At 59.6% G+C, this 19,954-nt stretch overlaps 4 protein-coding genes across 7 annotated transcripts; 3 read left to right on the top strand and 1 right to left on the bottom strand.

The window, feature by feature from the left end:
* The first annotated feature begins 6 nt into the window (after positions 1 to 6).
* Positions 7 to 2,788, top strand: TMEM115 (transmembrane protein 115). The gene is made up of 2 exons (XM_057368006.1): positions 7 to 880; positions 1,595 to 2,788. The coding sequence occupies exons 1-2, from the start codon at positions 27 to 29 to the stop codon at positions 1,797 to 1,799; spliced, it is 1,059 nt and encodes a 352-aa protein (XP_057223989.1). The 5' UTR covers positions 7 to 26; the 3' UTR covers positions 1,800 to 2,788.
* A 997-nt stretch (positions 2,789 to 3,785) lies between these two features.
* LOC130574665 (transmembrane reductase CYB561D2) lies at positions 3,786 to 4,904 on the bottom strand. Its single transcript, XM_057368007.1, has 3 exons — positions 4,751 to 4,904; positions 4,633 to 4,670; positions 3,786 to 4,390 (listed from the first exon to the last, which is right to left on the bottom strand). Exons 1-3 carry the CDS (start codon positions 4,875 to 4,877, stop codon positions 3,887 to 3,889), a joined length of 669 nt encoding a protein of 222 aa, XP_057223990.1. The 5' UTR covers positions 4,878 to 4,904; the 3' UTR covers positions 3,786 to 3,886.
* Positions 4,905 to 4,998: 94 nt separating this feature from the next.
* NPRL2 (NPR2 like, GATOR1 complex subunit) lies at positions 4,999 to 8,443 on the top strand. 2 transcript variants are annotated; one of them, XM_057368004.1, is made up of 11 exons: positions 4,999 to 5,132; positions 5,353 to 5,444; positions 5,872 to 6,040; positions 6,273 to 6,381; positions 6,657 to 6,793; positions 7,064 to 7,161; positions 7,247 to 7,283; positions 7,439 to 7,532; positions 7,606 to 7,723; positions 7,938 to 8,080; positions 8,376 to 8,443. In XM_057368004.1, the coding sequence occupies exons 1-11, from the start codon at positions 5,001 to 5,003 to the stop codon at positions 8,441 to 8,443; spliced, it is 1,197 nt and encodes a 398-aa protein (XP_057223987.1). In that variant the 5' UTR covers positions 4,999 to 5,000. The 2 variants fall into 2 exon arrangements, with proteins under 2 accessions (XP_057223987.1, XP_057223988.1); XM_057368005.1 differs by having other exon boundaries at positions 5,075 to 5,187.
* Positions 8,444 to 9,279: 836 nt separating this feature from the next.
* On the top strand, positions 9,280 to 18,933 carry ZMYND10 (zinc finger MYND-type containing 10). 3 transcript variants are annotated; one of them, XM_057368000.1, is made up of 11 exons: positions 9,280 to 9,529; positions 10,064 to 10,180; positions 11,256 to 11,309; positions 11,404 to 11,556; positions 13,494 to 13,582; positions 13,872 to 13,972; positions 15,252 to 15,424; positions 15,717 to 15,842; positions 17,596 to 17,717; positions 17,909 to 18,034; positions 18,674 to 18,933. In XM_057368000.1, exons 1-11 carry the CDS (start codon positions 9,281 to 9,283, stop codon positions 18,753 to 18,755), a joined length of 1,392 nt encoding a protein of 463 aa, XP_057223983.1. In that variant the 5' UTR covers position 9,280; the 3' UTR covers positions 18,756 to 18,933. The 3 variants fall into 3 exon arrangements, with proteins under 3 accessions (XP_057223983.1, XP_057223984.1, XP_057223985.1); XM_057368002.1 differs by having other exon boundaries at positions 9,462 to 9,907; XM_057368001.1 differs by lacking the exon at positions 15,717 to 15,842.
* The last annotated feature ends 1,021 nt before the right edge of the window (positions 18,934 to 19,954 follow it).

Raw genomic sequence — 19,954 nt, 5'->3', positions numbered from 1 at the left:
GCCCCGTCCCGCCCGCGGGGCCGAAGATGCGGCGGTACCTGCCGGTGGCCCGGCAGCACTTCCTGGCGGCGCTGGCCGGCACCAGCGTGGTGGTGAAGTCGCTGAGCGCCGCCGYGGTGCTGCTGTACCTGCTCTCCTTCGGGCTGGACACGGCCTACGGGCTGGGGGTGACGCCCGGCTACCTCCTGCCCCCCAACTTCTGGGTGTGGACGCTGCTGACGCACGGGCTGGTGGAGGAGCGCGCCTGGGGGCTGGCGGCCAGCCTGGCCACGCTGGGGGCTGCCGGGCGCCTGCTGGAGCCCCTCTGGGGCGCGCTGGAGCTGCTCGTCTTCTTCGCCGTGGTGAACATCTCCGTGGGGCTCCTGGCGGCCCTCGCCTACTTCCTCACCTACGTGGCCTCCTTCCACCTCGACTATCTGTTCGCTGTCCGCATCCACGGCGGGCTGGGCTTCCTCGGGGGGGTCTTGGTGGCCCTCAAGCAGACGATGGGGGACAGYACCGTACTGAAGGTGCCTCAGGTCAGAATGAAGGCTGTCCCCATGCTCCTGCTCCTCCTCCTGGCTCTGCTGCGGCTCGCTGCCCTCGTCGAGAGCAATGTATTGGCCTCGTACGGCTTCGGGCTGCTCTCCAGCTGGGTCTATCTCCGCTTCTACCAGCGGCACAGTAGAGGCCGCGGAGACATGAGCGACCACTTCGCCTTCGCCACTTTCTTCCCCGAGATCCTGCAGCCCGTGGTGGGTCTGGTGGCCAACCTGGTGCACAGCGTGCTGGTGAAGGTGCGGGTGTGCCGCAAAACCGTCAAGCGCTACGACGTGGGTGCCCCGTCCTCCATCACCATCAGCCTGCCGGGGACCGACCCCCAGGACGCCGAAAGGAGAAGGTACCACCTGCCCTGCCCTGCTCATGGGGATCGTGTTCAGGGACAGCGAGGGTGGGGTTTAAAATCCAAACACGGAGGAGGGGAGAGATTTAGGTGCAGGGGCTCAGCAAGGGTCTCCTTGGGGTGTGATGGGGGCTGCCCTGCCACGAAGGTGATGAAGAGCATTTCAGGGATCTGGTGGGACATTATCCTGTTCTTCCAGATGTAGAGCAGCAATGGGAAGGCAGGGAAAGAGCAGGGGGATCCTGGGAATGGGGCAGACAGGGTTTGGGGTCCCAGCAGAAAGGGGACAGCCTGGGGAGGTGACAGCTCCTGCTTGTGGCAGTTACACCAGTTCACCCTGGCCCAGGGGAGGGCAGTGAGTCAGCCCCACACCCCAGCACTGGCCTTCCTGGCTTCTGTCAGGAGGGTTTGGACAAGGCGCTGGCACTCCCTTTTCCCTACCCCGTTTTATGCCTTTATTCCCCTTCCCAGAGCAGCCCAGGTGCTGTCTCACAGCCTCCAAGTGCACCACGTGGCATGAAAATTCTGTGCGTGTAGTCTGGGAGCCAGAGTAGATTTCTGTGGAGCAGTCCTAAGCGCTCCAGGTCTTCCCCGGCACTACAGAATCCACCCTTTCCTGCTGGGAAGAAGCCAGGGACTGACTTGCACAGTGCCCCATGGGGCAGAGCCATTGACCCGGGGTTAACCTGCCCACGTGCCCTTGTCCTACAGGCAGCTGGCCCTGAAGGCCTTGAACGARCGGCTGAAGCGAGTGGAGGACCAGTCGGCCTGGCCCAGCATGGAGGATGATGAGGAGGAGGCGGCGGYGGCAGCGAAGGCCGACAGCCCACTGCTGCCCGACCCTGGCGCKCCCGGGAAGAGCCCCGGCCAGGAGTCCAACCTCATCAGCTTCCAGGACGCCCCGGCCCAGCTGTGACCGGCCCCCTTCCCGCCCTGTCTCCGTTGGAGAGCTGCTAATCCCCCTCGTGTCCCCCACGGCCGGGAGCGGGGACTCCTCCCGCGGCACAGGCGGGGGATACCTCATCCCAATGCTTTGCTGCTGCTCGTGGCCAGCACCAGGCACCCGGGACGGTGACACCGCCACCACCGTAAGGACAGCAATTCCTGGAGCCGGCTCCCCTCGGCGTGGGGCAGGCCGTGGAGTTGGTGCAGGCAGTGGGGGCTGTTCAGGAGAGGGACATGGGGCTGATCCCTGCCCCAAGCCGCTGTGCTGGCYCTCGTGGGATCCAAGTCAGCTTCTCCTCTGTGCCAGGGCTTGGCCAGAGCACTCAACACTTATTTCCTCCTTTCTGAAGGTAGTTTTGTCCCTAACTGAGGCAATGGGAAGGCTGGTGCGTTTCTCTTCCAAATGCCTTTCCCATGGGGAACCTCTCCCTGCCCCAGCAGGAGCTCGCCAGGACCGGTGAGAGGTTGGTTGGCCAGGAGGGGACAGGACACTGGGCAGGAAGAGGCCACCCAGGCCCTCATGGTGGTGCTCCAGCACTGCCGGCTCCAGGCTTTGCACGGTGGGGATTCTCTCCTCCCTCTCCTGCCCCCTCCCTCTGCGAGGAGCTGCTGCCCTTGGCTGCTCCCTGGCTAATCCGTTCACCAGATTACACTAGAAGCTGGAATTAATTTTTACAGTGGGGCTCTTGCTGCTTCCTCTGGCAGCAGGTTTTTTTCAYGCAGGTAGAATATGGGCTCCCCCTTTCTTTTCCCTCTTCTGTGTTGATGAGGTTTTTTTCCTGGATGGAGAAGATGCTYCCTGTGACAACCTCCACAGCTCCTGATCCAGCGGGCAATATCCTGCCCACGATGTGGATCAGCAGTGTTATGATTATTTTTTTAAAGGACCAACCACATGAGAAGGTTTTGTCAAATGGGAAGAACACAGCCKTTTGGGTATCAATAAAGAGTTCTTTGAAAGCACTGGCTCCTGCAGCAGAGCATGGGCAGGGTGGGGGGCCCAGCACAGAGCAGCCCCTGAGGGCTTTTGTCAGGAGGCTGGGGAGAGGGTTTCTTTCCAGGTGCTCCCAGCAGGAGGTGGGAAATCTGCAGGGGGAGATGTCTGCCTGCACCCCAAAAGTCATCCCGCCCAAGGAGTAAAGAGGGCTTGTTGCACTCTAGCTGCCTGAAATTTTTATTGAATAAAAGCTCTGGATACAGAGGAATTTTTCAGCCTGGGAGCTGCTCCCAGCTCTCCAGCCCTGCCTGGAGCAGGATACATGCTGGAAGGAAGGCTGTTGTGCCAGCAAGGAGCTTTCTTCCTGCCTTCCCATGGGTTCATCCCCCAGATCTGTGCTTCCCTCCGTGCTCACGCTGTTCCCTGTGCCTCTCCAAAGGACACAATGACTTGCTGACTGCAGGTTCACAGCCTGGCTCAGTAATTTGCTCTGTAAACTGACCCCACCCCACGAGGCCGAGCCCAGCCCACGGAGGGTTTTGGAGGGGTTTGTGCGTGGCAGTGGGTGCCTGGACCCGGGGCCTCGGGGCAGAGCTGCCCACTGATCCCAGAGARTGCCCGTGCCATGGGGACACACRTGCTGCTGTACYGTTCCTTGGGTGCCACCACCCTGCCCGGGCTGCAGCCACAACCGTGCCCTGTGCTTTGCTGGCCAAGCTGCCCTTGTGGCAGGAGAGGCAGCGTGGTGTCTGCTGCAGCTTCCCAGGAGAGGGGACTCCCTACCCTCCTCACCAGGATGGCTCCTGTCCTGCCTGCTCCAGGCAGCCCTGTGTGGGAAGGGAAAAGCAGCAGGAATCCTGAGCGAGCCTTCCATTTCCCAGCACTGAGCACCAAGCTGCCACAGGGAGCAGCAGCTTCACCTGTGCTGGGGAGCACCCCCACCGAGGCAGGGTGAGYGTCACACACATCGCAGCTGCTCCCCAGGGACAAGACACAATGAACAATCCAGGACTAACGAAAGACGAGGAGGTAAAACCAAGTTCTAAGAAGACCTGTGCGAGCAGGGGGGCTGCAAGGGGAGGCCCAGCTCGCTCTGGGAAGTTCAGGTCAGCACCAAGCCCTCAGTGCTGGCTCCGCTTGCGGTACAGGTACGCATTGCTCACCTGGTTCATGATAACCAGGCTGGTGACGAGGGGACATAGCATGGCGAGGTACCACGAGGCACCGGTCACCGTGGTGGTGAACCAGAGGGAGCACATGCCCAGCATCAGGCTGGCACAGCCCAGCAGGTAGCCCACCAGCCCTGAGGTCGCATGGTACAGCTTCAGCTTGGCCAGCGTCCAGTTTTTCATCAGCTTGGGGTAGAGCAGGAGCACGCCCCCGGCGCACTGCCCGCCGGCGTACAGCACGGCCAGCAGCCCCGTCAGCCCGTGCCAGGTGACAAAGTGGCCCTTGCCGTTCAGGTGCTTGTTGTAGGTGATGATTGCCAGCCCCAGGAGCGCGCAGAGCAGGGCGAGCAGCTGCAGGGCCCAGTGCGCCCGCACTCGGACTTTGCGGGAGAAGGAGCGCAGCAGCGAGGTCTCCGGGGAGAAGATCAGCAGCGCTTCCGTCATCAGGAACGAGAACTGGGGGGCAGAGGGCAGCGGGATTGGCACCGGCCAAACGCCCCTGCGCCGCGTTTCCTGCGCTCGGTGCCCACAGCCCGGGGGCTACCGCGGCTCCGCACCCACCACCCGGGGCTACCGGGGCTCAGCCTGCCGTCACCCGACAGCTCCCGGGGCTCCGCACCCACCACCCAGGGACTCCCACGGCACGGCCCCTGCCTGTCCCGCGGCAGCGGCGCGGTGACCGGGACGGCGGGACTTACCGCGAGGGCCATGAGCAGCGGATGCCACGAGAAGAGACCTGCAAGGGAAGGGCAGGGTGAGGTGCGCTCAGACATCCGGCCCTCCCCGCGCCCCCGGCCCGGCCCCACCGGCACTCACTGGATCCGGGCCGCACCAGTACGGCCACGGCGGCGGGGAATCCCAGCGCCACGAGGTGCGCGGCGGCACCGGCAGCCACGCGCAGCGAGCGGTACAGCCGGGACTCGCTCTCGGCCGTCAGGGCCATGTTGGCCGGGCGGGCGGGACCGCCGCCGCCGACACGGCCGGACCGCGGCGCGGCCTCCGATTGGCTGAGCTGAGCTGTCTGTCAGCGCTAAGGCCCGCCCCCGGCGCGTTGCGCTGCCGCTGAATGGCTGGAGGCGCTGTCGCTCAATGTGAGGGCCCGCCCCCAAGGCGCGGCGGTGTGATTCCGCGGGAGCGGAGCTACGGTGGCCGGYGGGGTTGGGGCCGCTCCGCGTCCTGCCATGGGCGGCCGCATCGAGTGCGTGTTCTTCAGCGAGTTCCACCCCACGCTGGGGCCCAAAATCACCTACCAGGTGCGGGGCGAGCGGCCCGGGGCCCCCAGTGCCTGCCCGCCGCGGGGGGGCTGGGACCGGGCCGTGGCAGCGCCCATGGAGGGGAAGCGGGACAGCAGCMGGGGTGGCGGGTGCTCCCCGAGCGGGACGGGGCTCGGCTGAACSGAGCCTCCTGTGCCGCCGCAGGTGCCCGAGGACTTCATCTCCCGGGAGCTGTTTGACACCATCCAGGTGTACGTCATCACGAAGCCCGAGCTGCAGAACAAGCTGATCACCGTGTGAGTGCGGGCAAAGCCCCGTTGGTGTCCCGGGGACCCGCTGTCCCCCGGCGCCGGGCTCGGTGCTGCCACAGTGCCAGCGCGCACGGCTCCTGGCCCCGCGGCCAGCGGGTCACTGAGGTGCCCCAAGTACCCGGGTAGAGGGTGGCTGGTCTGATTTGGGGGTGGCTAGTGCTGCATGTGCTGCTCCAGGAAAGTCACACCAGTCCGGAGACCCGTGCTGGCTTCAGAAGGAGATTTTCCTTTTCTGAGGGCTGACTCCTCCCCCTGCTTCAGATTGTGATTTGCATGAGCATGCAGGGCTTAGACATCATTTTTCCTGCAATGYACAGAAGCTCCCACCTCCAGAGCTGAGCAGGAGCTGTCCTTGTGGGGGACTGGAGGCTCCCTGAGGGYGTAGGTGCAGGTCGCAGGTGTCTCCCCACAGGACAGCCATGGAGAAGAAGCTGATCGGCTGCCCCGTGTGCATTGAGCACAAGAAGTACAGCCGGAATGCTCTGCTCTTCAACCTGGGCTTCGTGTGTGACGCCAGAGCCAAGGCCTGTGCGCTGGAGCCCATCGTGAAGAAGCTGGCTGGCTATCTCACCACCCTGGAGGTGAGGCCAGGCTGCCTCCTGATCCACCCAAAGAGCATGTTCACCTCAGCAGTGTCCTGGAGCACACTGGGGGTCACTGGGCATTGCTGGGATAAGGGGCTGGCTTTACTGTGAGGAGGGGATTGTGTTGGTTACCTACAGATCACTTCAGTTTTAAAGGGTAATCGGATCTGGGCTCCTATAGCCAGTAATCCTGTGGGGAGGAGCTGACCTGACTTTCTGCTCTCTTTAGCTGGAAAGTGGATTCATCTCCAATGAGGAGAGTAAACAGAAGCTGGTTCCCATCATGACCATCCTGCTGGAGGAGCTGAATGCCAAAGGGAAGTGCACCCTGCCCATAGGTACAGTGGCCATGCAGCGAGGGCAGGAGCAGGGCAGGGCACTGCTGGGAGACAGCTGGGCCATTCCCTGCACTGCTCCTGCAGCTCCCTGCCTGTCTGTGCTTGGAGCTGGGGGTGTGTGAGCCAGCCGTGCCCTGGGAGGCTTGAAGGGATGGGTGGGATGGCATTATGGGCTGCAAACACCGTGTCCATGTGACAYTGTGGTGTCCTGGGGCTGTTGGTTGCAAGCTGCTGAGGTTCCCATGGAGATCAAGCCTTCCCCTTTTCCCGGGCAGATGAGTCGAACACCATCCACCTGAAGGTGATCGAGCAGCGCCCAGACCCCCCCATCGTGCAGGAGTATGATGTCCCTGTCTTCACCCAAGACAAGGATGACTTCTTCAACTCCCAGTGGGATCTCACCACACAGCAGGTCCGTGTGCTTGATGCTCTGAAGGGGCTGTTTGTTTCCAGACCACCAGGGAGGTTGGGCTGTCCTGGAGATCACCACATTAATGAGCATGGTTTGGTGCTCCCCTTGTGTTTGTRCTTGGGCCTGTGAGCAAATCATTCACCAGCAGAGCATAAAATACACCTGGGGAYGGACCCTGCCCATCACAGGTTCTTCCAGATGCAGGGGAGCTTCTTGGGCTTCGGGGTGATGTCTCTCTGCCCTCTTAACTCTTGCCTCCTCCCCTCCCAGATCCTGCCCTACATCGATGGATTTCGGCACGTCCAGAAGATTTCAGCAGAGGCTGACGTGGAGCTGAACTTGGTGCGCATCGCTGTGCAGAACCTGCTGTGAGTGCCTGGAGGGGCTGCACAGCCCGAGGAGGGGGGTGGTGCTGYCAGAGAGGGTCTCTCACCTTTTCCTGTCTGTCTGCAGGTACTACGGGGTTGTCACACTTGTCTCCATACTCCAGGTGGGTCAGGCCACGGAGCCTGGGGCTGTGAGCAGAATTTGGGCAGTGGCTGTGCCATYAGGGTGGCTGTGGAGGGGGGACAGCAGGGTTGGAGTGGGCTGGGCATGTCTCTCAGAGCCACAACTGAGCTGAGCTGGGTTTCCATCACCTTCCAGTACTCCAATGTCTACTGCACCACGCCCAAGGTGCAGGACCTGGTGGATGACAAATGTCTCCAGGAAGAGTGTCTATCCTACGTCACCAAACAAGGTACGGTGACCCTGCCTGGAGATGCTGGCCCTGGCAGGGAACAGGACAGATGACTGGTGATTTATCTTCACAGGGCACAAGCGAGCCAGCCTCAGGGATGTCTTCCAGCTGTACTGCGGGCTGAGCCCTGGCACCACCGTGCGAGACCTCATCTCCCGCTACACCCTACAGCTCCAGAGGGTGGATGAGAGGTCAGAGCCTCCTGATCAGTCCCTGAGGGCAGTGCTGACACTGRGGGTGGCAGAGAGAGTATGGGAAAGTGAACAGGGAGTACCAAACCGCTGTGTCTGTAGGGTCAGAAATGATAGGGAGTGGTGGGGCATGGGGAACAGGAGGGAAGGCAGGGTACTGTGGCATTTGGCACCTCAGCATTGCAGTCCAAGTCTCTTCCCTCCTCCTCCCCAGGAGGCTCATCCAGTTTGGTTTGATGAAGGGCCTTATCCGGCGGCTCCAGAAATACCCTGTCAAGGTCGCCCGGGACGAGCGGAGCCACCCAGCCCGGCTGTACACGGGCTGCCACAGCTACGATGAGATCTGCTGTAAGACAGGTACAGTCCATAGGATCCATAGGATCCTCTGCTCCCTGTGGATCAGGGCTGGTGGGGGGCACAGGAATGTCTTCTGCCCACAGCTGTATGGTTCCTGGGTTCTTGCCCCTTTGGGAGCCTTTAGAACGCAGGGACACAGGACTGTGGGCCAAGCTCTTTGCCGAGCCAGGCTGCCAAGCCCACGCTGCCAGATGCAGAGCTCGGGGAGCMCACCCAGGCCTCTGGAGACCGCAGCTGGGCACCCCACTGACGGCACACTGACACCCTGCTAACACTGCATTGTCTTACCTKCCAGGCATGAGYTACAAGGAGCTGGATGAGCGCCTGGAGAACGACCCCAACATCATCGTGTGCTGGAAGTGACAGCAGCAATGGCCCTCCCCTGAGCCGTGTACCCCCACGCGTACCCCGTGTGTCCCCCGTGTGTCCCCCGTGTGTCCCCCGTGTGTCCCTGGGCTGCGGCCGCTCCTCCGCGCCGCCAGAGGGCGCCAGAGGCCGCCCCGTGCCGCCTGCCCGCCGCCAGTCCTCCGCGCCGCCAGGGGGCGCCAGCAGCGGCGCCGTTGCCACAGCGACGCGGACGCCATGGCCGCCATGCCCGAGCCGCTGCCTCCCGCCGAGGCTGAGGCGCTGGTGCAGGCCCTGCAGGGCGTAGAGCTGCGGGACATCGGCGGGCAGGGGTGCGGGGACACGGCTGTGCGGTGTTCTCTGGCTGTTTGGGGGAAGAACATGAAAGAGGGCTTTAAATTTCGGGGCTCCGCTGTGGGTGGAGAGGAGGGTCCCAGTTTTGGGGCCTTCCCAGGGGTCACAGTGGGGGTAAGGAAGGGTTTCCAGAAGGCTGAAGATAGAGAGGAAGGGTCCTGATTTTGAGGTGACCCCAGTGGGTCGGGGAGGGGTGGGGTGAGAGAAGAGGCTACAATTCTGAATCCTTCCTGAAAGGACTGGGGGGAGATTGGAAGGCCAGGGTGAAGGGAGTGAGGAAGGGTCCCGTTCTTGGGGCCTCCCCAGAGGGTCTGTGTGGATGTAAGAAGGGCTTCCCAGAAAGTCTAGTGTAGAGAAGAGAGGTTCTGGTTGTTGGGTGACCCCAGAGGGTCAGGGTGGAGTGGGGTGAGGTTAGAGGAGGGACTGCAGTCCTGGACCCTCCCTGAAAGGACCGAGAGATAGGGGGGTCCCAGATCGGAGGGTCTGTGTGGGTAGGTCAGGATGATGGACAGGGTCCCCCCCAGTTCTGTCGTGTCCCCAGTGAGGTGTTGCTGGGTCAGGCGGGCRGGCAGGGCAGAYTTCCCTGCACGAGGGACCCCAGCGAGCCAGTGGCCGGAGCTCTGTGGCACTGATGTCCTCAGATGGCTTCGGCAGCACGAGTACGTGGAGAAGCTCAACATKCACGGCATCCTGAGCGCCTCAGCGGGCCAGGAGCAGCTCCTCACCGAGCTGCTGGTCACCCACGCCAAGGTGAGCAGGAGTGCAGGAGTGATCCCCACATTGAGCCTTCAGCCTCTAGTTGGGCTTGTCCTGTGGGCAGTGTGCAATTTTGGAATAAAGTGCCGAAGAATCTGTTGTGTCTCTGGAAAAGATGTTTGACTGGTGGTGTGCCAGTTTTGATTTTGAAAAAAATTAAAGGTCAAGCTGTGGTATTTCTACTTGTTGGTGTCTGGTTTCTCTCTTGGAGGTTTGTTTGGTCTCCTTCATGCACCARCCCCTTTGGGATGCAGATCTCTTCCCTATGCCTGAGGTGTCCCAGCCCCAGGGTGTGACATGGCCTGGACCTGCCCTGCTCCTCTGGGTCACCTTCCCCCCCTGCAGCCCCAGGAGCTCTGCCCCTGCTCTCTGGTGAGAAGCTGCTCATTTGTGAGCTGGGTAAATACAGAGTGTGCCCCAAGGGCACTCTCCTCCCTGGGTGACTCCAGCGTGGCTGACCATTAGCAACAAAACTGGTTYCCCCTGCAGCACTGGTCTGAAAGGCTTTGCTTCCCCATCCCTGTCTAGATTCCTGTTCTCATTGGGGAGCTGATCTCTGTGGAGATCTGGAAGCACAAGGTCTTTCCCGTGCTCTGCCGGCTGGAGGACTTCAAGCCGAGAAGCACCTTCCCCATCTACGTGGTGGTGAGTAGAGGGAGYGGTGGGAATGAGCCTGGAAATGGGGTGGGTACAGCTGTGCTTGAATAAGTGTYGCTCTGAAGGTCTCAGAGCTGAGGTTTTACCTCTCAGCAGGCTGAGGTGGGCAGCAGGACACAGTAAGAAGTGCCTGGTTTCCCAGAGCCGTGAGCTGCAAGCCCCTGCCCTTGCCCCCAAGAGGGACAGGGACTCACTSCCAGGGAAGCTTGGCTTTGTGGAGAGCTGTCCCCTCTCAATCCCTCACAGGGGCTTGTGGGAGCTGCTGGTGGAGCAAAAGCCATTCCTGGAGGCAGCTGCACTCCTGGCTTGCAGCTCCCAGCGCTGCCCTTGCTCCAGGYAGTCACAGCCCTGGGGTATTTGTCCTCCTCTGAGCACTGTTTTTCTTTAGCCAGAGGCTCTCTGGCATTATGTGCCTCTGGGCTAAAAAAATGTAGCTTTTTCTTACTGAGTTCCTGGTCCCYTGGGCCATGCTTGGCAAGGGAGCAACCTCCAGTACTGGGCTTCCTTGCAGAGGGATACAGCCCTTGACCTAAGGGARATGTGCCTGAAGCTTGGAAGTTTTAACCCATTTTCAGACCAGGGTAACACCYTGCTGGGGTGAGGTGGTGTCTTTTCTGAGCAGCTGGTTGCCTTGGGGCAGTTTATGCCATGGCTGCAATCTCAGACAAGGCTGTCTGCCCCAGTGCCAGGGCCTGGGAGAAGCACTGGGGATGTCCCACTGGGGCAGTGGCTCTGTGCTGGTGCCAGGGGCTGCAGCTAGCCTGAGGGCAGTGCTTGTCCTGCYCCTGCAGCACAGGCAGAGCCCTGAAGAGCCCTGCCTGCTGACAAGTGTGGCTCTCCTTCAGCGTGTTGGAGTGTCACAGGCATGTCAGCGTAAATATTAATATGAACTGCATGAACTGGAGTTGTTTTTAAGGTTGCACCACTTGTATTTTTCTCTTGGACTGGTTTTTGGCCACAAGCACATAAGCAGCTTCTCAGAAGAGCCCTGTTCCGTGTCACAGTGTCCATGTACTCAGTGCTGCTCCACTGTTACCTCACTCTTGCCATTCTCCTCCCACAGCTGCACCATGAAGCCTCCATCATCAACCTCCTGGAGACCGTGTTCTTTCACAAGGTGAGAGACAGGCTCAACTTTCCTTAGTGGAAAGTCCCAGGGGTGGAAGGGACTGTGGGGACTGTCCCTGTGTGAAACCCTTGTCGTTGTGAAGGAGATCTGTGAGTCAGCAGAGGACAGCATTCTGGATTTAATTGATTATTGCCACCGGAAGCTGACCCTGCTTGCATCTCGGAGCACCAAGGCACAGACAGTGACCGCAGCGGAGCTTCGTGCTGAGGATCTGGCCAGCCCCTCATCCACGCAGGTGAGGAGAATGTCCTGTGCTTCACTGGGGATGTATGTGGTGAGGAATGTGGGCAGCCTGCAGAGGCAGAGGGACGCCTTTTCATGGAGAACTCCTGGTTGCAACCCTGGTACCTCCTGCCCATCTCAGAGGGTGCTCCTGTGTGCCAGGAGCTTGCCTGTGCCATGGCTGCATCCTCCCTGTTCCACTCCTGAGCCCTGTCTGGTGACAACAGCCTGAGGCCTCCTGCAGGACACGCTCAGAGCCCTGGGGTGGGGTATGCTGGAGAGCCGATGGGCAAAATATTCCGTAGAGGGGTTTGGCCATTTGCTGTTTCTCCTTGAGGCTGTTTGGATGTCTCTCCCTGAAGCTTAGGAAGTGGGTCAGAGGGTTCACATACAATTAGGAATTGTCATTATGTGCTTCCACCAACTTCCTTTGTTCTCCACCTCCTTTGTGCTGGTCCAGGCTAGCAGCAATCCCGGAGCTTTTATTAGTCAGCTGTTCCCAGGCTGACACACACACCTTCCCAGAGCAGGAGCTGTCAGCCTCTGGTGTTTCTCAGCACCTGGAACTGCACATCAGGAGGATTATCTGGAAAAGCAGGGTTAAAGGGAGAGCCTGAACCTCCCCTTGCCTCTATCCTTTGGCTTGTTGCCCAAACACATACTTCTCTTTCAGAAAAAGGAAGGAAGTGGAGGGATCTGGAGCATAATAGGGATGTTTTCCAGGAAATGTTTTCCCAGCTGGGGAGGGGAAGGGGGTGTCTCTGTTAGTACTTTGACATGAACTTAAAAACCCAGAACTTTTCTAGCCAATAGGGTTCTTGAAAGCCCTCCTCTCCCAAGGAGCCTGGTTTCCTCTGATTGATTCCAGCCTCTCCTGACTCTATGTACAATAACCCCTGTKAAAAAGCTGTTCCTGCCATCTCCTGTGTTGTGGAGCCCGTTGTCCTTTGGAAATGTGTATGGTGGTAACTGTTGTTCTGCTGTCCTCTGGAAGGACGGGCAAAAGAGAGCCCCTGCCTCAAGGCAGCAGAGCTGAGGTCTGGATACAAGGAGGAGCTTAGGGCAGTTTGGAGAGGGAGAAGGCAGAGAAGAGCCCACAAAACTCTTTTAGTAACGTGTGGGGCACAAGCACAGGGAGTGCAGAGCTGCTTACCACAGAAATCTGGAAGGGAACTGTTGCAGTTCAGAGAAATACAGGATGCTGAGGTCAGTGCTCTGCACACCAAGTGTGAGCTGCCTCTGGGACTGGAGGGAAGCTCTGCCTGAGCCAGGGAGAAGGACTCAGCACCTCTCAGCATGGCCCTCCCCGTGGTCTCAAAAGAGGCTGAGTTGGAGGGTGGTCAGGCTGTTATGGGGGATGAGAGGGGTGTCCACACTGTCTGGGAAGGGAAGGAGGKTGGCTGGCTGGAGAGCATGGCACAGCTGTGGGCTGGGATAACCACAGGCAGATATTTTAGCTGGCTGTTCCCAAGCCCGGGGGGAGAGGCAGATCCAGGAGGGGTGGACTTAGGACTGCAGCTGCACCAGGGCCAAGTYTCACACTCCTCCTCCTTCTCTGGTTCCTCTGCTGATCATGCAGCTCCCCCCTCCTTCAACCCTTCCARGTCTCTACAGGGCCATGGGCCACAAGATGGTCTCAGAAAGGGAGAGAGGTGTAGTTTGGAACCAGCCTCTTTCAGGGGGTCTTCCTGTGTTYGAGCACTGCAGCCAGAGGCCACCCACGACCTGTTAGGGGCAGGGACATGAGGGATGAGCAACAGTGGAACTGCAAGCACTTTTGTGGCTGCCCTGGCAAACAGGCAGTGCTGGCACAGTTGACACAAGAAACTGTTTTTCAGGGCTCTGTTTTCCTACCCAGACTGTGGTTACCAATGCAGTCAACAGCCTGCCTCCCTGTAGCTCCTGGGAAATGGAGCCTGAAATCCCAAGGCTGTTCCTGTCATTCCACAGGAGCTGCAGAAGCAGGCAGAGGCGATGGAGTTTGAGATTTCCCTGAAGGCCCTGTCTGTGCTGCGGTTCATCACAGATCAGGTGGAGAGGTAGGTGCCCAGGAGCAGCAGAGGATGTGTCCAGCTCTCCGGAGGGGATTCCTGTTTCCTGTGGGGTCACAGTGGGTTCCTGGACCCGTTTCAGCAGCTGGTTGTATCCACAGTGACACTGTGCCCTGGGCAGCAAACACAGGAGCACTCCAGCCTGCTCCATGGTATTCCCGGGAACCCAGATCATTGTTTCTTTCCTGCCTCTCCCAGTTGCCTCAAGGAGCATTTGTAGATACAAATTCTGGCATTAATCTGCAAGTGCCTTTCCCCCTTTCTGTCATATCTCCAGTCTGCCCCTGAGTGCACTGACACGGATGCTGAACACCCACAACCTGCCYTGCCTCCTTGTCGAGCTGGTGGAGCATTGCCCCTGGAGCTGCTGGGAAGCAGGTATGGATCATACCCCAGGGTATCTGGGGCACCGTGGTGCTGTGCTGGGACGTGCATCCACCGARGGATCTGCTGTAGGAGCCCCTGCAGAGCTGCTCCCCCTCTACCCTCCCCTCCAGCTCCTCAGTGCTSCCTGCCTGAAGCTGATCAGCTCGAGAGCAGCTGCAGCACAGCTGGACTGGAGACCCAAGAGTGCTCCCAAAAGCTGATCCTCACAGAGGGTTGGGTCTCTTCTGAGTGATCACAGCCAGCACTGGAGTGTAGCACCTCTGCCAGCAACACGTGCTCCTCTGAGCAGTCTTCTGGACACACAAAGACCAGCGTGCCCGTCCCAGCTTCTCTGACCTTTGTGCAGCAGCACTTACTGGAGCCAGAGTGGGCTCTCCCAGGTAGCAGAGACTGCCCTGATGCTGCTGCTGCTCCCTGAGCTTCACTCTTGCCAAAGGCCCCTGACCAGGCTGTGTCCRTGGGCCATCAGCTCCCCCCTCTGCAGGCAGGCGAGCCCCACAGCCCCTCATCTTCCCAGCCTGCCCTGTGGTGGGGCAGGGGCTGGGGCGTGGGAACCGTGCTGCCTCAGCCCTGCACGGGGGATCAGACGGGGGCAGGGCAGGAAGAGCTCTGGGAAACACGTGGCTGTGCCTGCCGAGAGCAGCCCAGCTGGATGCAGGAGCTTTCCTCCTTCCTTCAGCCACAAATCACATCCCTTCTCTCTGCCTGTGCTCTCKGGGTGTAAAAGGGAGCTTTGATCCAGGGCCCTGGGGGAGGGACTGGAAAGAGATGAGTACAAAGGCATTTCCAGGCTGTGCAGATGAGGGTCACATCCTGCTCCGTCTCCCAGAGCCACACAGTAGCTGCTGGAGTTGTTTTGTCATATCTGTTATATTCATGCYACTTCTGCCTTTCCCTGGTGGAGGAAACTGGAGAAGAGTGGGAATTGGCCATGCTGGTACCCCAAAATGGGTCTCTCCAGCCACTCTTGTTGCAGCATGGGCTGCCCACTGCCTATCTAAACTCCTGGCCAAGTAGAGAGGGAGATGTCTCAGGGATCATTCTGTTCCTGCCACAGCACTGTTGGTTTAACATTGGTCCTTTCTGCTTTTCATGCTCTTTGATATTTTGCCTCAGTACCAGTTAGGCTGCTATGGGGAGCGAAGGTTGGGGAAACTGAGGCAGGCAGAAGCAGAGGGTGAAGTAAGGCAGTGAGCACAGGCCAGCATCCCCGCTCTGAGCTGTCTTTCCTCAGGCAGCACTGTGTCTCCCTRGTTCTTCTGTCCCTCAGGCAAGCTCAAGAAGTTTGAGAATGGCACATGGCATGTGGTGCCTCCTGAGGACCAGATGAAGATGACCAAACTCGATGGGCAGGTGTGGCTCGCCCTCCTCAACCTCCTGCTCAGCCSCGAGTGCCAGCGCAAATACCACTTYGATGGCTTCAACAAGGGCCAGCTCCTCAAGGTAGGACCCTACAGCTTGAAGGCCCTGGGCCCTTGCCAGCCCTGGGCACCTGCAGACATCTGTCCCCGTCCTCACTGCGGGCTCCAAGGAGCCAGTGGAAGGAGAGCAGCAGCTCTGTCTGTAGCAGCAGCAGCAGCAAAGCTTGTGTTTGCGAGTGCACCTCATGAAACCCCAATAGGTCTCTCTGCCAGCGCCCTCCAAAGCCCTGCTCTTGYCCTGCTGCTTCCCCAGCTCTGACTCCCTTCTCCTGACCTTTCTCTGTTCACTCTTCTCTCCCCCTYCATGGCCGCAGCTCCGTGCATTCCTGACAGATGTCCTCATTGACCAGCTGCCCAACCTGGTGGAGATGCAGAGATTTCTGAGTTACCTTGCAGTGACAGATCCTGCTCCCCCCAAAAAGGATCTCATCCTGGAGCAGGTATCCTTGGCTCTTCCTTCACCTCTTCACCTTAGACAGCCATGCTGCTCTAAGACTCATAGCTCCTTACCCCTTTTTTTTTCCACGAAGTTCAGCTCTGTAGTGGTGGTGCCCTGGAAAAGCAGCCAAGCACCCATTTCATTAACACCCTATTGACAGCAAACCTGCCTGTGGGTGATGTGAGASCCTTGTCCTGCCCTGCAGTGGCCAAGCAATCACATCTAAAGTCATAAATGCTGAGTTATGAACAGCTCTCCAGGTCACACTGAGTCCCTGGGATGGCAGCTGCATGGGGCAGACAGGCACTGACTTTTTTTGACAATTAACTCTTCATTTGACACTTACCAGTGTTTTCCTGTTGCATTCTGAACTCCCCAAGGAAGTCCCCTTTTACAGCCCTGGTCTGAAGCTGTTTGGCACGCTGTGTACAGAGGGACATCATGATCTGGTGATAGTCTGGAGTTAAACTGGTCCCAGCTGGTGTCTGGGCCTTTGGGAGTTAGGCCAAACTGATGGTCTGTAAACAGCCAAGAGGTTCTTGGGGGTTTTAATCCATGCAGTGGTAATCTCTGGAGAAAAGTGTTTTTATGTGTTTCTACTGCCTTCTCATGAGCTGAGGGGAGAAACTGAGTGTGGGGGCAGATCTGCAGAGAGGCTGCTGAGAAGAACTGGGAGCTCAGAGGCTCTTCCCCACTGCCAGGGGCTCCCACAGCACTTCCCAGAGTGGACGGGTAGGTTGGGCAGTGGCCGTCTGGGCTGTCCCCAATGGGAACACACTGTMCCCATCACAGCTGGCTGCATGGCCTGGGAGGAGCGTGATGTGCCCTGGCAGAGGTGGCTGTGGCTGCACTGGAGGCATGGCCCGGACTGGGAGCTGGGGCTGGGGAAGCTGAAGCCCAGTGTGCCGAGCTATTGGGGCTGGGATGGCAGCAGGGCAGAGGTGCACGTGGATTCACGCCATGTGCCTCGACTGCCAGCGGGTTGGTGGCACAGTGACGGTCAGCTGCCATGCTGGGGACCTTCTCCAGRGTGCTGCCCTTGTCCATAGCTCTGCTTTTGTGCTGGTGCTGCCCCTGCTCCTGCCAAAGGCTGGGGCTGAGCCCTGGGGAGGCAGGGGAGCCAGCTGGAAGCACAGCCATGGGCTCCCTGCTCTGCCCTGAGCGTGGTGAACTCACTCCTTGTTGCTGAGCCAAGCTAAGGAAAGGCCTTTTTCCATTTGGCTGCTCCCAGAGCAGCCTCCTCCCCTTCCTTGGCTATTTTTACTCTGCTGGAGAAGGCAGCGCTGTTTGAARCGGTATGGTCCGCTCCAGAGGCTGAACTCGGCGCGCTGCTCTTGGCTGGGATGTTTCCTTTAGCGCTGGCCAGCCCTTCCCCGGCTGTTCATCTTCAGGGAAGTGACGAGCGGAAAAATCTGCTCAGACAAACGGCTCTGGAGCACGGGGTTCACGCTGCTGCCACACGCAGGGTGCTGAGGTCCCAGGGCTTTCTRCTCAGGAGCTCAGACCTCAGGGCTGAACACTCATTCCCAGCTGGACCTCAAAGTTTTTCCCTAGTTTCACCACAATGCCCATTAGAGAGTGCATCCTTCCCCTCCATATAACCAAAAGCACASCCTGACAGCCTCTGCTGTTTCTGCTTGTCCTCCTGGAGGGTCATGCTTCTTGTGCCCCGGGCTGGCTGCCTTCTCCTGGAACCGCAGCACCTCTGTTCAGGCTGTTAGCATCCTTTCCTCCTGCTCTGCCTCTCCCACCAGGTTCCTGTCATCTGGGACCATATCCTCAAGAAAAACTCAGGGAAGTGGGAGGCCATTGCCAAGCACCAGGTGAAGCACGCCTTCAGCCCCACTGAGGAGGAGCTGAAGCTCCAGGCACGCAGGTGAGGCCCTGGTGCAGGTGTGCAGGCTGCCCAGTGGGGCCAGTATCACCATTAGCAGGGGCTCGGCATGGGGAGGACAGAGGCTCTCTGGTACTGCCTGGAGATGTCCTCTCAGTGGTAGGGTGCAGCATAGACAGCTCACTGCTGCTCAGCAATCCCCTGTAAGCAGCCTCACCCCTCTGCCTGCACAGGTGGGCMCAGACCTACAGCCTGGACATGATGGAGGCTCTGGCCCCTGACAAGCCCCGCTGCAGGGTGTGTGGTGCAGAAGCGGCCAAGCGCTGTTCTCGCTGCAGGAACGAGTGGTACTGCACACGGTAAGGGAGCTCTACCACCCCCTGTCCCCCCTGCAGCTCCTGGGGTGCCCATGCAGCCCCTCAGCGCTCCCCTGAGTACCACAGATCTCACTGGAGAATGCTGTGGTAGGGCCAGGGAAAGCCAGGGGTCCCAGCACTGCTCAGCACCACTGGCTCTCTGCTGGCCACCTATCTCTCCAAATCTTGTGGGGAGGCTGAAGTGCTGGGCTGCTGGTGGAGGAGGTGCTGGTGAGAGTTGTGTTACAGCTGCAAGGTGCTGAGCCACCTCCGCTTGCAGTGACAGCAGTGACAGGCTGGGTTTTCCATGGTGACACTGTCACCCTCCTCTCCGCCTTGGTGGGGCAGAAGTAGGAAAGCACCCATGACCCCGTGGGTGCAAGTGATAGGATGTGGCAGCTGGGACAGTGGCAGTAAATTAAATCTTCTCTGGTCTTGAACCATCTGGCAAGGTCTGGTGTTAAACCGTCTTAACCTCCAGAACTGGGGCGCATCCACCTCTCTCTCGGTCTAATGCTGGGCTGTGCCAGCTCTCCCCAAGCTCCCAGAGGAATGTGGTGCTGGAGTTTGCCCCTATTGCTGCTCTGCTCCCAGAGATGGATGTGGCTCCACTGCCCCTGACGGCAGCTTACCCCTCTGCAGGGCGTGCCAGGTCCAGCACTGGCAGAAGCACAAGCCTGCCTGCAACCTGATGGCCGAGRCGAGGAGTGTGGGTGACCTGTAAGAGAAGTGGTGTCTGGCATCTGGCCTGTGGCCAGATTTCCCCAGAATGTTGGAGAGAAGCTGGCAAAAGCCCCTTCTGCCTGCTCCCAGCCCCAGGCAGCACTAGCCAGGGTCAGCCCCTCCTCTGCCACCATCCCACCATGCTGCCTTCTCTAATAAACCTCCTTGTGCACCCCACAGCTGCTTGTTTCCTGATTTTTCTCCTAGCTGATGTTCATAAACTGCTTCCTCTCCTCTCTTCGACACAATGAGRGGCGTGTGTCCATTTCCCCCTCTGCAACAACAGAATTCCTAGAGAATCCAAAAATGTCTATAAGGTTGTGGTTACCTTACTACAGCTGCAGAGGGAAGGAAGCAAGAAGGGCTCTGTGCCACCTCTTTACCATCGTTAGAGCCTCACGGGGAGCAGAGGATGTGGTTTGCACAAGCACCTTGCTGTGAGAAAGCGTTTCTTGGGTATTTGTCATCTCCCACCTTGCAGGGACGATTCACCCCGTTTCCTGTCCGTTGATGTGATGTTAGCACCAAGGGCTGCCCACCAACGTTACCAGCAAACAGGRTTTGGGGTGCATCCCCACCTCTCACTGGCCAGCAGCTGCTGCCAAAGGGCTGGAGTCTTGGTCCTAGCACAGCTCAGAAAGGTTGGTTGTGTCTTTGTTCTGATGGGGTGCCTGAGACTCCCTGACACATAAAAATAGGCTTTGCACTGGGGCTGCTGCTGCAGGAGCCACGAGAGCAGGCAGGAAACCATCTCGGTCCAGCTGCAGCCCTGGCTGAGCAGCCCGAGCTCGGAGCTCAGAATAAACTCCTCACCCCAAGCACGGGCTGCACGTCCAGGGCTGCAGCCAGCCAGAGCAGGAAGGCTCTCTGTAGCTCTCTGCCTGCTTCTCACCCGCTGGCAGGGGTGCCGTCAGCTCCTTGCCCACTGGGAAACTGAGGCASGGAGCGCAGTTTGTCCTGGTCCTGCGAGAACAGGCAGAGAGCAGGGTTTCTGCAGYGGGCCCCCCCTTCCCCCGCGGCAGCTCCAGGAACCTCATCCCCGCCTCCAGCCCGCCCCGCCGGACTCGCCGGGACCGGAGCTGGCAATCCGGAGCCCGGGGCACTGCGCCGTTCCCCCCTCTCTCCTGCCTCAGTTTCCCCGCGGTGCCCCATCGGGCCGGCCCCTCCCGGTCCCCGCCCCGGCCCCGGCCCCGGCCCGGT

The sequence above is a fragment of the Malurus melanocephalus genome, unplaced genomic scaffold (assembly GCF_030028575.1).
Source record: "Malurus melanocephalus ecotype Western Australia unplaced genomic scaffold, MMel_1.1 scaffold_87, whole genome shotgun sequence".
In the NCBI taxonomy this organism is placed as follows: Eukaryota; Metazoa; Chordata; class Aves; order Passeriformes; family Maluridae; genus Malurus; species Malurus melanocephalus.
The sequence above is the reverse complement of the archived record's forward strand: the minus strand, read 5'-3'. Positions and strand labels throughout refer to the sequence as shown.